Source organism: Bombyx mori, chromosome 22, assembly GCF_030269925.1.
Source record: "Bombyx mori chromosome 22, ASM3026992v2".
Lineage (NCBI taxonomy): Eukaryota > Metazoa > Arthropoda > Insecta > Lepidoptera > Bombycidae > Bombyx > Bombyx mori.
In genome coordinates this window covers 4,978,261-4,995,755 of record NC_085128.1, presented here as the reverse complement: position 1 = coordinate 4,995,755, position 17,495 = coordinate 4,978,261, and the positions used below count along the sequence as shown (strand labels likewise).

The following is a 17,495-nucleotide window of genomic DNA, read 5'->3' as shown; positions in this document are numbered from 1 at the left end:
TCGGGTTGAATCGAATACTTTAAAGATCTATGCTTTTATGCCGTTCGACCATAGACCTAGGTTTCATACTTCAGTAGTGCGTTCGACCCATAGACCTAGGTTACATACTTCAGTGGTTCAACCGGGTTCCCGTGTGACGTGACATAAAACGTTAAAGAGTATAAAATTCACTATAAAACGTGTTATAACCACTGAAGTATGAAACCTTCTATGGTTATAACAACATGGCACCTGACATGGAATAACAAAACGCAAATGAGAGCTAAAACGTAATTTTGTCTATGTTTATATATGATCGAAAATTTGACAATTATAAAATTTGTCAGAAATCAATAATTAGTAATTTGTATTCTCTTTGAATCATCATTAACAATGCCGCGATCAAGACGATCGAATCTTTCCCGACAAAGCCGCAAGGATACAAAACATTACGAATGAAAGGACTGAAGAAGTACAAGAAATTGCCCGTGAAGACCGCCGCGTTAGTGTGACTCGACTTCGTGCTTCTCAATCACACGAGCAAAGTGAGGCAGCCCGTGAAACGGCTCGGTTGGCAATGCGAAAACAAACAAAAAATCAAATCGATTGCTCTCATTGCTGCATTGCTCAATAATTACAGGTTATTCCGTCAATCCAGTCAGACTTAGTATCTTTATACCTAGTCCAGCCATAAGTTCTATTACAAATGAAAATGCTTTTTTTTTAATGAAGTAAAGTATTATTACTAAAATATATTTATTTATTTATTTATAACTTCTTATACTAGAAAGTATAAAGGCGGACTTAATGCCATAGGCATTCTCTAACAGTCTACCTTAGGGGAGTGCAGAGATGAAGCTTGGTAGGTGTAGTGTGAAGGGGATATTACTTAAACATATATTATGTGTATATATAACATACATAATAGATAGTACTTAAATAAATACATATACATAAATATATAGATATATATAAATATATATATAAGTCTCAGCAAAAAAAAAAGTATTCCAAATGGCCACATTTGGCTTTTATACAGGCCTTTAATCTGTTTGGCCACGAATTTATGGATTTACGCATTGATTCCAAGGCAAATTTCGCCACTGCTTGCTCCAAATATTTTTTAAGAGTCAATGTCGCCGTGTCGTTTAGAACGGGCCATGTCCTCTAAAACTGAGCATAATTTGAAGTCTAAAGGATCTGAAAAAAAAGGTCTGAGCCAGATGAGGGCCTGTGTCTTGAGCTCTTATAAAGTCCGAAACGTTGGTTTCAAGCCAGGCTTGGATAGTTCGTGCCTAGTGACCAGGTGCAGAGTTCTGCTGGAAAGTCAAAGAGATATTTAAAAAAAGTGTATTGCTGTGTTTTTTATATCAAATATATGTAGGTTTATACGAAGTTTACCGAACCAACTATAATAGAATATATATACGGAATGATCGGTGATATGAGCGACTGATGACGTCAGCAATTGGTGCCACCTTGTTTTTACAAACGATGACGACAATGAACTTCAAGCGTGCAAAAATAACAACAGAGAGCTCCACAGCGCTCAGCTGCTCGAGTCGAAATGTTATGTGCGTATTTTTTTTTCTTCCTATTCTAGTAACTAAATGTGACCAAAATCCCATCGCGCAAGACATTGCTCATCGGAAATGGCGTTGGATAGGACACACTCTGCGGCGCAGCGGAGTCAACGCAGCATCAATCGCGTTTGAGTGGCAACCGCTTGGCAGGAGAAGACCTGTACACACTTGGCGACGCACCGTAGAGAGTGAGATGAGGACTGCCAATGTGACCTGGAGTGATGTCAAGGAGCAAGCGCAAGACAGGGTAAAGTGGAGACAACTTGTGAGGGCCCTATGTACCAGCGGGATACCCTAGGACTACAACAACAACAACAATTCTAGTAACCTCGAGGGGTTATAGTACATTCAGATTTAGAATTAGTAGGTGAGCTCACGGGGCTCAAACCTGACGACGTTGATAACACTAACCCTAGCAATCGGAAACGCGACCCACTGAGAAGATCCGGCGAGAAACTTAGTGTGCTGTCTGTGGGTTAATTTACTCGCCTATCCCTTCGTCGCAAATGACGGGTTCGACGAGAACGATGACCGGCGCTTGAGGTACCTGGAAACACCGTTAATGGATCGGGAGGATCCGTAATGACGTGTTTTGGGCAACGTCAATTGTTTACCATTCGGTCTGCAGGGTCGGGAATGTAGTTACCGGCGGTCACGACGAGGGAGTTCTCGTGTCATGCCGCTTTTTCGAAACGGCGCACTGATACTGACTGTGGATAGTCCTACTTCTCTACTTCCCTACGTACCATGGTGATCCGACGGCTATCCTGCAAAAACGGGATTGTATGATTTGAAGGGGGTTTCAAGTTAGTGCGGACCGCGTGAGTGAAGACTACACTTGCATAGGTAATGACCGGACGTATCCAAGTTTTGTACAGTATCACCTTATTACGAAGGGACAATTTACTTCGCTTGCAAATCATCGGATAGTCATGTGCGACAAGTCACTTATTGTGCTTATATAGAAAAGTGGCGGTAGCATAGTCATTAATTCTTATGAAAACCGTCTTAAGCAATTGCTTACTCGCGTTGGCCTTATAATAGTTAACCAACAATGTCAACATTAACGACACAGTTAAGTTTAACTAATGTTAGTTAGCTAAACAGTAATGTTGCGCCGAGATATATATATATATATTATTGATGTTAATGCTTAATAATTTATTTTCAATAAATATTATATTTATTCGTCAAAATCATTATTTTTGAATAGCGAAAATGTAATTCGGGACGTAATAAAAAAAATTAAATCAAAATGACACCTTAAATTATAGTGATGCGGTATGAAATGTTTACTTCATGAAAATATATAAATTGAGAACATTATAGAGAAACCATTGTATTGCTTGTACAGGCCATCACGATGTCGTTCCTGCCAATAAGCATTCTCATTATATTAGTTGTTAATCTAGCAAAAGCAGTTTATTATGATTCATGGGAAGGTACGCTTCTAACAGACGAGCAAAGACGGACCTATGAAAATGCAAATATTTTAAGGTGAGAATATCAAGGTATACACTAACTTGAACTAAATGAAATGTTAATAAAGTTAAGTTGTGTTATTTCTCTTTTTTGTTTTAATTCTAAAAACTGAATTATTATTTTTTATTAATTTCTAATTTTAATAAATCGACGGTCTCTGCAAATCTATGTAGTAACTCGCTCTAGATTCGTTTGGTTATCGCGTTCAGGTAAACGTTTAGTTGTGGCCTTAGATACTTTTTTAATATGTTTATGATTACAAAATATACCTTCAAATCGCGCCAGAACAGCTGTTGGGCTAAAAGAGAAAGAGAGAGAGAGAGAGAGAGAGAAAGACAGTCTCTCTATCTGAGCGTATGCTTTATTGTATTAAAAAAAAAATCGACATTAAACACAAAAAAAGGGTAATTGACGGTTTTATAGTCTAGTCAACAAGTTCAAAAACGTGTTAAATAGACATAAAGCTCCTAAAAATATGTACGATAGCTCATTGGATGCGGAATGATGTCTACAAAAATGTTTTTTAAGGGCTTGTTAGCACATAAAAAATTGCGATTGTTATAAACAAAATAAGATTAAAAAAAAAGAATTTGGTTTTTCCTTAATAATTTCTAAAATAATGATATTTAAGGAATTTTGAATAAAGATCCTGAAAGAGGAGGAAATTTCCAATAAAAAAGTCCCAACTCCCAGAATTCTATCTCTATTATTTATAAAAAAAAAATAACGCTGAAAATAGCGCTCCGCGAGGTCGCTACGGCATAGGCGCGCCGTCTAAAAAGCCGGTATATCACCTAAAATAATTTTTTTATAGTATTAAATAACAATTTAAAAATTTGATTAAATTATGGTGTAATCTAAACACTTGAACGAAAAAAACAGGTGAAAAAAAATTTTTACATCGATTTTTCAAAAATTTACACCATTGTTAATTAACTAACTTTTTTCCAATCTCTGTTTTTATAAATTACGGTATAAAAGTTACAATAATTCATCTATAAAATTTTCCCTTCGTGGAGCTCTTATCATTTAAGTACTTAATAAAGTGAAGCAAAAAAATTTTTTTAATCTTTCTTATTTTGATAATTATAATTTTTTTTAATTAACAAAAAATTAAATTTCTAAAAAATGTTATGAAGAATAGTTTTTTTTTCGTAATATCTTAATATTGCTGTTTTTGCATCTACCATAGGTATTAATTAACATTTAAAAAAAAAAAATTACGCTATTTGTTAAGAAATTGTTTATAAATAAATAGACTATTTTGGGATTTAAAAAAAAAAAATACCGTCTTATTGTATAGGTGAAATAAAGATTTAAAAAAAATATTCTTAAATAAATGTTTTAATTGTTTAAAATCGTTTTTTTCATATTTCAATTGTTTAAATAATTAGTTAAGAAATTATTTTTTTCTTAAAAATCATCATTGACTCTTTTCAGCGGATTAACAAAGAAATACATTTTTTTATAAATAATTTCATTGTTTATTAACTTAACAATTTGTTATAAAAAATTAATATTAATCGTTATATTTTTTTTCGAAAACTACAAAAAATTACAAAAACAAGCATACATAACAAAATACAGAAAAAAAAAATTCGTATTTTTTACAGCATTTTTAGATATTATATGATAATGAAAATAAATTCAAAATCGATCCTGTAACTATTGTTTATCAATAAATCCTTTATAAAAATGACCGGAGTGTCCTTTGCCGTATCTCTTATAGTTTAAAAGTTATAACAATTTATAGCTTGACAAATTATGTAACGGCTGTAATTTCATTATCATATAATATCTAAAAATGCTGTAAAAAAACACAATTTTTTTTTCTATATTTTGTTATGTATGCTTGTTTTTGTACATTTTTGTAGTTTTCGAAAAAAAATATAACGATTAATATTAATTTTTTATAACAAATTGTTAAGTTAATAAACAATGAAATTATTTATAAAAAAATGTATTTCTTTGTTAATCCGCTGAAAAGAGTCAATGATGATTTTTAAGAAAAAAATAATTTCTTAACTAATTATTTAAACAATTGAAATATGAAAAAAACGATTTTAAACAATTAAAACATTTATTTAAGAATATTTTTTTTTAAATCTTTATTTCACCTATACAATAAGACGGTATTTTTTTTTTTTTAAATCCCAAAATAGTCTATTTATTTATAAACAATTTCTTAACAAATAGCGTAAATTTTTTTTTTTAAATGTTAATTAATACCTATGGTAGATGCAAAAACAGCAATATTAAGATATTACGAAAAAAAAACTATTCTTCATAACATTTTTTAGAAATTTAATTTTTTGTTAATTAAAAAAAATTATAATTATCAAAATAAGAAAGATTAAAAAAATTTTTTTGCTTCACTTTATTAAGTACTTAAATGATAAGAGCTCCACGAAGGGAAAATTTTATAGATGAATTATTGTAACTTTTATACCGTAATTTATAAAAACAGAGATTGGAAAAAAGTTAGTTAATTAACAATGGTGTAAATTTTTGAAAAATCGATGTAAAAATTTTTTTTCACCTGTTTTTTTCGTTCAAGTGTTTAGATTACACCATAATTTAATCAAATTTTTAAATTGTTATTTAATACTATAAAAAAATTATTTTAGGTGATATACCGGCTTTTTAGACGGCGCGCCTATGCCGTAGCGACCTCGCGGAGCGCTATTTTCAGCGTTATTTTTTTTTTATAAATAATAGAGATAGAATTCTGGGAGTTGGGATTTTTTTATTGGAAATTTCCTCCTCTTTCAGGATCTTTATTCAAAATTCCTTAAATATCATTATTTTAGAAATTATTAAGGAAAAACCAAATTCTTTTTTTTTAATCTTATTTTGTTTATAACAATCGCAATTTTTTATGTGCTAACAAGCCCTTAAAAAACATTTTTGTAGACATCATTCCGCATCCAATGAGCTATCGTACATATTTTTAGGAGCTTTATGTCTATTTAACACGTTTTTGAACTTGTTGACTAGACTATTAGCGCTAAGAGCGATGTGTTCCAGACAACCATCAATCATAAAACACTAATGTTCTCAAAATATGTATTAAAAACTGAATTGTTAGAGGATAAGTTTGTTTTTCAGTACATGTACGAATGATATTCAGCCTTGTGACGAGACCGAATGGAGGCGTACAGATGGTAGCTGCAATAACCTTAATTATCCTACCCGGGGAGCATACCATACACCACCTTTAAGAATCCTGCCCGCCGATTTTCGTGAAGGTATAAATATCGTATTAAATTCAATATTTTCATTATTCAGAACAATTGACGTATTAAGAACGTAAACAATACTGAAAAATTTTCTTCCAGGCTTCCAGTTCAGGTTGACCAGTTCAGGGAAGGAGTATTCTCTAGCCAGACATATCAAGAACAATCTATTGACAGTAGGATTGGCTACAGATGCAAAATTAACACAGTTGGCTTCATATTACGGCGAGTTTATGGCTGTTGATGTTACCTCCACACATGACATCTGTAAGATCCTCATATCACTAAATTAAGAGTGGTGCAACAATGGCGATTTATTGTTTGTATTGGATAGAATAGTACCATACTGTCTCTTCTCGTGAATGTTGTAAAAGGCGACTAATCATATCTATAGACTGGTATATCTGGATTTCGAATAGGTACCATCATCCTGCCTAGGTCTGCCACAAAGTAACACTTGGGTGGACTCACAGTCACCTTACACCAATACAAAAATTCATAAGTTATGATTTTTAGAATTTAGTAAACTAAAAATAAGTAGTTGAAGTGTTATCATGATAGAAGTAATTTTTTCAACGTAAAAGTTTTTCTGTGAATACAATATTGAGTACGTATTTACCTCGTAGACGTAGCAGTTTCGAACATTGGCACAGTTGAATATTCGTCATAAGATCACGAAAACTTCGTAAATTATGTTTTCTACTTAATTACACCCAGAATTGAAGTTTGATCAAATCTAATTGGTACAATACCTTTCTTACTCTTCAAACCGGAATACATTGAATCCAATTGCACGTATTGCATGAATGCATCATAATGTTTCGCGCCGGAAGTGGTCAGGTTGATAGTACCTAAATGAGAGCTCTTACTTCAAGAACAATTATTCTAAATTTAACACGATACAGAAATTGATTCCAAAATCGTATTAGCAGTAATTATCGTAAAGCCAATTTCAGTGAATTTCGTCGTGAATAAGCCTTACTGCTGTAAAGAAGAGGGAAAATCTGATCCTATGTGTGATCCTAACTTCATACCAGAATTCGACCCGGTTCACCGATTTTCGGGGCACAAGTGCCTTAACCAGACAAAACCTATGACGTTCCAAAATCTGGGATGCATTGATAATAGCACGATTCCTACTCGAGTAAGTATCATCATCATCATCATCATCTTAGGCCTTACAGCCCAGGGTGGGCCTTAGCCTGGTCCAGTATGTCTCTCCAGACTGCTCTGTTCAAAGCTTTCTCCTTCCAGTTCTGATTATTATTACTATTCCGATGATTTCCTTATTGTAAACGTCAAGGAAATAATCGCTTATCATTAGGTACTGGTTTACCATGGTTGCTAATAAAGAAAACACTATGCTAAAGGCAGAAGCGGTGACACTGGGCTTCCAAAAACCTTTTTCTTTCTCCATAATCTTTTTGTACATGATCATGTTATAAATACCAAAACGAATACAGTACATAGATTTTAAATATTAAATAAATAATAATTTAAAAAAACTAAAAAAATACGCTTTTATAGAAACTCCCACTAAAAAATGAAAATAAATCTTAATAAATATGAATTCAAAAAGTGTAAGAAAAAATTATAAAAAAGATGAAACTAATAAACGCGTATTAAAGTAACGACAATTATAAAAACAATACTTTGTGGAATGCTGCTCTTAGAAACCGGTGTAAATGTCACCTATGTGGTATGTGGTTAGAGTGAAATGTTGATTGATAATTATTAATAGATATACCACCGATTTAAAACTTAAACATGACTGTTTCTGAATATTGGGGGGCCAGATCAGGTTGTGCGCTGACCCTACGCGGGGATGGTGCGATCGATGGCCTTTTACGGTGCGCCTGTATGCGCTCAGTCGCGCAATCGGGCTGCTGTGGCTCGATTCCTGCGGCGGCCGTAGCGCACCGTTGCCATCAGGATCATCCGTCGATATCGCACCGTCTCTTTTGGCCACGACGACGTGTGTTGGCAGGGACGCCAGGAGCTAGAGGCGGAGTCGCTCACTGCCGATTATAGTTGGCGCACCGAGTTTCGTGCTCTGGGCGTGACGCTTCTCCCCAAAAGTGAGCTGCGGGCACGGAAGGTCCATTCTCGGCGGTCTGTGCTCGAATCGTGACCGAGGCAGTTTACCCGGTTTTTGATGACTGGGTGAATCGTGGCGCAAGACGCTTCAACCTTCGTCTGGTGCATGTGCTGATCGGGCACTGATGCTTTGGGAAGTAACCGGATAGGAGCTGAGCCGAAGACGAGGTGCCACCATTGTGGACACGACTTGGACACGGCGGAGCATATGCTCGCTGTCTGCCCAGCTTGGGAGGTGCAGCGCCGTGTCCTGGTCGCAAAGATAGGACCGGACTTGTCGCTGCCTGGAGTCGTGGTGTCGATGCTTGACGGTGACGAGTCCTGGAAAGCTATGCTCGACTTCTGCGAGTGCATCATCTCGCAGAAGGAGGCGGCGGGGCAGGTGAGGCAAAGCTCTCCTCACTACGCAGAAATCCGCTGCCGCCGAGCAAGGGGCCGGGACCGGGGTCCTATCTGTGACCCGGCCCCTTAAGGGCTTCGTCCTCCACCCGCTTTATATGGGGAGGGATCCAGACGTGGGGCGGGATGCTTTAAGCCACGCCCGTAATAAGAAGGCGGGTGATGGTAGACCACGTTCCCCCGACAACTCGGGGGGAAGGTGCAGCGCGGCGCCATCAAGACGGGCTCCCGGCCCATCGACCGAGGGAACTGGTCGCCGTGTTGCCGGCAGCCATCGGTCCGGCGACTGCGCGATGACGGGATGGATGTATATGCTCTGATGATGATATATGCTCTGCTTAAACCCTGTCCCGCCGTCGCAATAACCCCGACTGGGCTCTGGCCCGGTGTCCGGGGTAGGGCGCCGGCTGTGAGTGGCAGGAGTTTTTTTATTTTATTATTTTAGTTATTTACTTCATTTAATTTAATTTATTCATTAGACTATGTAGTAATTTTTTATTTCAGACCGACTTCACTACGACATTCTTTGATTTGTCTAATGTTTACGAGTTTACTGCTGGTTCTTTAAACCTAGTTAGGTCTTATGAAGGTGGACAGTTGAAATACGAAGTGGTTAATGGCAGACAGTTCCCTAGCGACGCCAGCGATAATACCACTTGTTTTATCAAGCAAGCCATTAGTACAGGGTGTACTAGAAATGGTAAAGAATTTTTGATTCTTCGTTTCATGGCTTGAATAAGAAAGATAAGTAATATATTTTCTTTTATTCTTCAGTACCAACTGGAGTATTGGGCAGTAATCTGTTTACAACATGGTTCTGGCGCTTCCATAACTATGTGGCTCAGCAACTAGCAAATCTCAATCCTAGCTGGGATGACGAACGACTCTTTTATACTGCGAGAGATATTGTTGTCGCTTTTCATCTGCAAATGTTCTATTACGAATATCTGCCCGAAGTTTTGGGTAAGTTCAATTAAATTTAAACAAACATTTTTTATTTACCCACTTACAGATTTTTAACTTGTGTTATTATGTTATGGATCTATGTTTGTTTGTATGTAACTAAATCTTTAAATGTCATTATCACCGATTTCAAAACGCCCGATTAACTTGAAATTTTGCCCAATTTTTGATAATAATAATTTGATAACAATTGATGATAATATTTAATATAGTATAAGGCAATTAATCTTATACAGGGTGTCCCACAAAGGGTATGTCAAGCCGAAAACTGTAGGTGATGTTGTATGAGATTCATCGATACGGCACGACGAAAACTTATGTTCCCAAGTGAATAGTTTCGGAATAAAGAGCACTTAAACATAACGAACAAACTATTTTTCTGCCAACCCTTGAATTATGTTTTTGAATGTTATGAATGACTGCCACATATCAAAAGATTTGAATTTGTATCGGAAGTGGAAGCAAAGGCGTAAAACACTTGTCGTACGAATTAAATCCGCACACTGCATACATTTTCCCTTTGAGTGATTCCGCCGTCGCCGCTAGTCGCCCCGATTGTATCGGCGAATCAAACAGCTTCTTTTGTCTTTACAATAAAGGTAATATTTAGTAACATTCGCCGTTATAAGGTTTAAATTTGTAGTAGTTTCTGAACCTTATTTCTTAGTAATATGGCTGCACCTTTTCGTCGCCATATTCATTGTTTGAAATGCGTTTAACGAATTTGTTATGTCTATATCGTTCTAGTGCAATTAACTGAATGAACGGCCTAATGATACTTTTGCTGTTTATATTCAGGGTTGTCATCGTGAACAGCTGATATAATAATATATTTTTTTGGAAATACCTAGTCAGGTCATAAATTCTGTCACATGTTTAATGTAAAATAATTGAAACAAGTTTATTCATTATGCAACCATTCATATACCAAAATGAACTTAACAAAACATAGATTCTTATGACACTAAAGTTTATTCAAAATGACCTCCGTGATTTTGAATACAGGCCTTCAATCTGCGCGGCCAGTCGTCTATCGCAGCACGAACGAGGTCCATGTCAATATCGGCGGGTGCCTTAATCAAGGATGTCTTGAGTGACTCCAAATTGGGATGAGGCTTTGAGCACGCCTTTTCCTCCAAGTGTTGCCATATCTTGTAATCTAACGGATTCAAATCTGGACTGGAGGAGGGCCAGTCTTCGTGCCGGATGAAGTCGATTTCACGCGCCGCCAGCCCGTCTTGTGTGCTCTTCGCTCTATGAGCTGGCGCCGAATCTTGTTGGAATACCCAGTGCCTGTTATTGAACATGGTATGAGAAACAGGTTCCACAAGGTTCGTCAGGACTGTATTTTGATACACAACTGCATTCGTTTTTACACCTTTCTCACAAAAATGTACCTCTGTTAAGCCCCAATAAGAAACTCCCAACCATACCATGAGCGAGGATGGAAAATGACCTCGTTGGACACGCGGAATACGGTTGCTCGCTTCTTCACTACTGTGTGCGTACACCTTATCATTTTGATTGTTTTAGCTCTCTTCTACGGTAAAAAATTTTTCATTCGAAAAAAATTTTTCCCGATATTTTTTTCCCGCGTACCGCTTCAACAAAGCGCGGCATCTCTTCAGTCTCAGGTCCATTAGACGAGCATTCAAACGATGTCCCGTTTTTCTTCGATATGCCCGAAGCCCTAAGTCTTCATTTAACACCCTTTTCACCGTGTTTCTGCTTAACCCCATCTGAAGGGTTTGGGATTTCTTTGAATTCGCGCCTTCACAGCTTTTATCACTGCTGGAGTCCTAACAGACCGAGGGCGACCACTTCTTGACCTGTCATTTACACTAGAGTCTTCATTGTATCGTTTGATGGTACGATAAACGAATCTTTTGGTAATATTCAAATTTTTCAGTATGTTAAAAATTTGAATTGGCGCGTAACCGCAACGGTGCAACGCAATAACTGCAACACGGTCTTCTTTAAGCGTCCTCTCCATATTTAAAAATGAGTAAAATTCTAAAAGTATACATTTTAATTTTCATGAACAATTCGAAATTCGAATCCAATAAACTTTTTTGTGGCCAGCATTCTAAAAGAAAAGTTTTTACTGTGTGACAATACTTATGACCTGACTAGTTATACTAATTACGACTAAGATTTTTGAAACATTTTTAAAGTGATATACGTTATTGATACTATTGCCACGTTTCGGCTTGATATACTCTTGGTGAGACATCCCGTATATAGAACAATCATTGTAAATCAAATTGAATTTGTAGGTAAAGATCACATGATTGAAGATGAAATAATATTATGTAACTCAACGGGCTTCAGGGACATATACGATGACACGGTTGTACCTCAAATTGCTCTAGAATACGCATACGCGAACAGGTGGTTTCATACAATGCAGCACGGTGCTCAAAAGTAAGCTTTAATGACTACGAAATACAAACGAAATAATAATCACGAAAGTTTTGTGATACAGGGTGTATTGGAGCCATTTCAGAATATGAGGGTAGGAGGAGGTGGTGCCGATAATTCAAGACACCATAGAACTAAAAAAAATAGATACGAAACGTTATATTTAATCTAGTTTTTGCACTAAAGGTTCATGATTAGAAATCAAGTAGTTGAAGTGTCGGAGTTAACGGTTTAAATAAATAATTAAATATTATTATAATTTAAATATATGATAAACTTATAATTATTTGTGCTTAGTCTCTAAAATCAATAGCATTTTCCGTTTAGTTCCATTTTTTTAAATCTACTGAATATATGCTAAAAACTGTTGATAGCACTAAGGTGTTATTAAGGTAAGGTGTTATAACAATAAGGTGTAATATTAATACGTGAAGCAAAAACTTTGTATCCCTTTTTACGAAAAATAGCCTTGGCGAAATTTGTGATTATAGAAGTATAAAATACAATCATAATAGTGTACAAACTTACAATTCCAATTAATTATAGTCGAATTTCGACTACTGCGGGACCTCTAGTTAGTATAATTTGGTAAAAAAGAAAATCACACTTGTCATTTTGTTTTGGTTAGTGCTCAGAAAATTTAGATCTGCCCTAGTTCTAGTTCTGCTCATTTTATTTGATAGTATTGTTTTTTTTTGTGGTGATGTGAGAATACATACATACCTATATGGGAAAAGAGCAAGCCTTGCAATTCCTGCAGATTCTTCACAGTAGTGAATCTGCATCTTGTATTAGTGATAAAGTTACCAAGATTAGATTTCCCATTAAATTTAGACTGTTGTTGGCATAAAAGTTTCAGCCAGTTTTACTGGTGGTAGAGCCCCTTGTGAGTCCGCACGGGTAGGTACCACCGCCCTGCCCATTTCTGCTGTGAAGCAGTAATGCGTTTCGGTTTGAAGGGTGGGGCAGCCGTTGTAACTATAATGAGACCTTAGAACTTATATCTCAAGGTGGGTGGCGCATTTATGCTGTAGATGTCCATGAGCTCCAGTAACCATTTAACACCAGGTGGGCTGTGAGCTCGTCCACCTATCTAAGCAATAAAAAAGCCATCAATCAAAATATTGTGTAATTACAAATGCGGTAGGTAGCGGCTTGGCTCTGCGCTTGGCATTTCTGAAGTCCATGGGTGACGGTAACCAATCACCAACAGATGGACTGCATGCTCGTTTGTCTACAACATCAATAAAAAAAATACAATTAAATTTTAAGAAATAAATTTCGATAATGGTTTTTATTTCAGACTTCTTGATAAAAACTTTAATCTCATTAAAGAGGTACCGATGGTGAACTTCTCTCTGAGCGTCCAGTCTTTAGCTGTAGACGACATTATGTCGACCTTAACACGAGGATCGTATTATCAAGCTACTGGCAAAGCTGATTTCACCGTAGATCCTGATGTTAGTATCGTAATGAGTTATTCAAGTCGTCGTAACATAAAGGATGACACGTCCGGTGCATTCGCATCAGTTGATACAACTGTACCGGTGTTAAAATTTTAATTTGCGTAATTTCTAGTGTATGTGTGTGTGTGTGTGTCTTGGGAGTTTGTGTTATGGGTAGGTACCATAACCCTGCCTATTTCTGTCGTGAAGCGGTAACGTGTTTCAGTTTAAAAGGTGAGGCAGTTGCTGTACTGTAAAAACTGAGAGCTTAGAACTTATGTCTCAAGGTGGGTGGCAGCATTTACGTTGTTGATGTTTATGGGCTCCGGTAATAACTTAAAACAAGGTGGGCCGTGAGCTCGTGTGGACGAGATGGGGGGCCATCTAAGCCATAAAGAGTGCTCTGAGGAATTTTTTGAGATGATCCCATAATCTCGTTTTTTCCATCGCACCGCCTTCCACTGGAGTAGAGTTCATCCATATTACCTGGAGCCACTGCGTGCATCCATAGTGCATTTCCAGAGATCTTTTTTACCACGTACCATCCAGCTTTGGAATGAGCTCTCCTCCACGGTGTTTCCCAAGCGCTATGACATGTCCTTCTTCAAACAAGACTTGTGGACAGTACTTAACGGTAGGCCGCGACTTGGCTCTGCTCCTCGCATTGCTGACGTCCATGGACGACGGTAACTATTCAGCATCAGAGGGGCGGTATGTTCGTCTGCCTACAGTGGCAATAAAAAATAATAATGTTTTTTTTTTAGTTTTTAGCTGTGGGTTCTGTGAAATCTAAATCTAAAAAGACAAATGAAATTATCGTTGATTCATTCTTTCAAGGTAATAATAAAATTTGTTTACAGATATCAAATGTCGGCTTAGGACCCGTGCAAGAAGTTTTCGATATACCGACAGCAGATTTAGCTAAAGGCAGATATTTTGGACTACCTTCTTACACAAAATACAGAGACTTCTGCTCGGGCTATTCAAAAAAACATGTTGATTTCGACGATTTAACGGACCACATTAGTGATGAGGTAAGAAAGTACTATGAGTTTTTTAGTTGAATAGGTGGGCAATCTTGACCGCGACTAATATACTCCAATGTTAACGCTGGTTACGCAATGTCAGAGATCAGCAAAATAATGGTGCGGCCATTATTCTGCTGATCTCTAATACCTAGTTTTCAATTTTAGTTTCAAGGGTAAGCAAGTTATACACAGTACATCAATACGGACTTCGACTCTTAACACGAGCTTGTTTAATCATTACAGCAACTTGATAATTAATTATTGACTAAAAAATGGCAGGTTCCATTATTAAAAAAAAATTAGATGGAAATTTCAGAATTTAAAGTTTTGCAGTTTTTAACTACATTAGAGTTTGCATAGATACCGGTGAATTAATAAATTGTTTGAACAATTAACAGTGTTAGAGAAATTAGAACACTTTTTAAAATTCCTGTTGGCCGCCCTATCCACCACTTATTCTGCTTGCAGAATATTTCAAAATGAACTAGCTTTTCTTGAGACAGTAAAATGTACTAGTAATATCTGAAAATGGATGATACCACATGTTTTATTGTCGTAACATTATTCATGTATAATATTTTATCATATCAATTTCGATAAATGTAAATAAAAGTAGCCTATATGCTTTCAGTAATTTAAGAGATGTATTCATTAATTTCCCTGGTCTATTGTATTTCAATGACACTTGAAAAATAATTAATATTCATTGTAAATGTTTAACCAGAAAATACGACAGCTCAAACAAGTTTATGAGACGACCGAAGACATAGAACTTATGGCAGGTATTTGGGTGGAGAACTTAAAAGAAGGAGCTCACGTTCCACCAACTGTACACTGTTTGTTATCAAACCAGCTTAAAAGAAGTATTATCATTGACAGACATTGGTATGAAAGGCCTAATCGCCCACATGCCTTTAATTATGGTGAGTTTCCTTTTCTTTTCTTTGGGGTGAGTGCCACATGTCTCCATTATTATCTATCATATCATGCTGTATATGGAAACTCAGCATGAGCTTTACAAGACATGCGACTTGAACTAAAATCTATATTTTCAAATATCCTGTTCAAGTTTTTCTGTACACCTCGTAGAGGAGATTGCGTAAATGTTAAAATGTTTTTTTTTCGACCCTAAAAAATACTCATCACACTTTCTTTAGATAGGTATTATATTTTGATAGGGGATTTCGAATGTAGACAACAAAAAGTAGCCATAAAGGTATTTAGAAATATATTTAACATAAAAATTATTGCAGAACAACTTCAAGAAATTAGGAAAGCTTCTTTAGCGCTTCTGCTATGCTATGTGGGAGATGACGTTGAAAAAATCCAGCCCAAGGCTTTCGTTATCGTTGGAAAGGGGTAAGACATTTTCTGTTCTTTTTTGTTTTTAGATGCACAAACGATCTCATGCCCATATCCAAACCAGGCGACGGGATAAAGCCGCCGTCGCCTGATATATGTCTTGTCGGATCCACCGGATTCACTCTTCGTGCTTTTAAGCTCTTTAAATCACTGTTCTCGTCGAACACGTCGATCACAACGTTTCGAGTTCGACGAGTGAACTAATACATAGACATAGCCCATCGAGTTTCTTGCCGGATCTTTTGAGTGGGTCGAGATTGCAATCCGGTAGTAGATTCTGCGAAGCACTGCACTTGCTTAGGGTAATTGCTAAACAAAATACACAACAGTTTCTTTATTGTCATCAAATTTACATCAATTGACATATTTATTAGGTTAAACGTTACCGCCATTCTATTTATTTTACATCATCATCATCTATTCGGCCCACTGAAAGCCCATAGACACGACAATGTGAACGGAAAGAAACAATAGACGACATCAAGTCAAAACCGTTTTTGCTTTGATCCAACGGATTCCATTTTATTTCTGCCTTCGAATTGCGGCAGGCTTCGCAGTAGGTAATGAAAAAAGGCATGAAATCGGTAACCAGCCTGTGATGACAATACCAAGGAAGTTAGGTATAAAAATTTGATAAAGTGTTGATGGGAAAATAAAATCAATTTTGCGGACGATCAACCTCTAAGACTTCTCTCTTGAACCATTTATCCTTATTCGGAGAGTGACTAGTTGAAAGTGGTGGTCGTCACAAGATCTCATGATGCTAATTCCCTAACTACTGCTAAGAGAACGAACTGAATTTCGTTAATTTGTACGTCATTTTGTGGTTTCAGAAACAATTTGGTCAGCTGTGATGAAATTCCGGCTATAGACTTTACACACTGGAAAGAAGAATCGTAAACTGAAAATATCTTTTAATGTAAATGGCGGACAGCGAGTTCATGACTTAACTCATTTTATGTAGTAATTTTGAAACCACTACGTGAATGCGTGTGGAAATTTGAGGTCTAAGACTCTGCACCATATAATATAGAATGAATGTTACCATAAGTTACAGTACAGTTACATTTTACATACAGTTTGATTTTATACGATTCATTTACGGAAAATAAAGTGCGGTTAATTCATTAGTAAAGTTATCAATTCATTTATTAGTTTTTTTTCCCTACCTATGCTGATAGCCTTGGGACCTTCAGCTTATTTCAGCTTCACCCTAACGTCTGCAGGTGAGCTCACGGGGCGCAAACCGGAGTGTTGCTAACACTGACCCTAGCAAGAGCCGTGCTTCGCAGAATCTACCAGCGGATCCCGGAAACGCGACCCACTGAGAAGATCCGGCGAGAAACTCAGTGGGCTGTGTCTATGGGTTAATTCGCTCGTCGAGGCCTTCGTCGCAAGCAACGGGTTCGACGAGGACGGCACCCGGTGCTTGTGGTGCCTAAAAGCACCGTTAATGGATTAGGAGGATCCGTAATGACGTGCTTTGGCCGTCAGCTGACA

General features: G+C 36.7%; 1 protein-coding gene across 1 annotated transcript; it reads left to right on the top strand.

The window, feature by feature from the left end:
• The first annotated feature begins 462 nt into the window (after positions 1 to 462).
• LOC101745005 (peroxidase) lies at positions 463 to 17,142 on the top strand. The gene is made up of 13 exons (XM_062674880.1): positions 463 to 481; positions 2,917 to 3,059; positions 6,153 to 6,292; positions 6,383 to 6,547; positions 7,237 to 7,424; positions 9,281 to 9,476; positions 9,551 to 9,739; positions 12,016 to 12,163; positions 13,464 to 13,620; positions 14,466 to 14,639; positions 15,358 to 15,556; positions 15,887 to 15,992; positions 16,829 to 17,142. The coding sequence occupies exons 2-13, from the start codon at positions 2,926 to 2,928 to the stop codon at positions 16,893 to 16,895; spliced, it is 1,863 nt and encodes a 620-aa protein (XP_062530864.1). The 5' UTR covers positions 463 to 481; positions 2,917 to 2,925; the 3' UTR covers positions 16,896 to 17,142.
• Positions 17,143 to 17,495: the final 353 nt, after the last annotated feature.

Bases quoted from the DNA above. Each gene is read 5' to 3' on its own strand.
- LOC101745005 (XM_062674880.1), top strand. From the start codon at position 2,926: ATGTCGTTCCTGCCAATAAGCATTCTCATTATATTAGTTGTTAATCTA. The intron at 3,060-6,152 runs GTGAGAATATCA...TTTGTTTTTCAG, and splicing joins GAAAATGCAAATATTTTAAG to TACATGTACGAATGATATTC. The intron at 15,993-16,828 runs GTAAGACATTTT...TTGTGGTTTCAG, and splicing joins TTCGTTATCGTTGGAAAGGG to AAACAATTTGGTCAGCTGTG.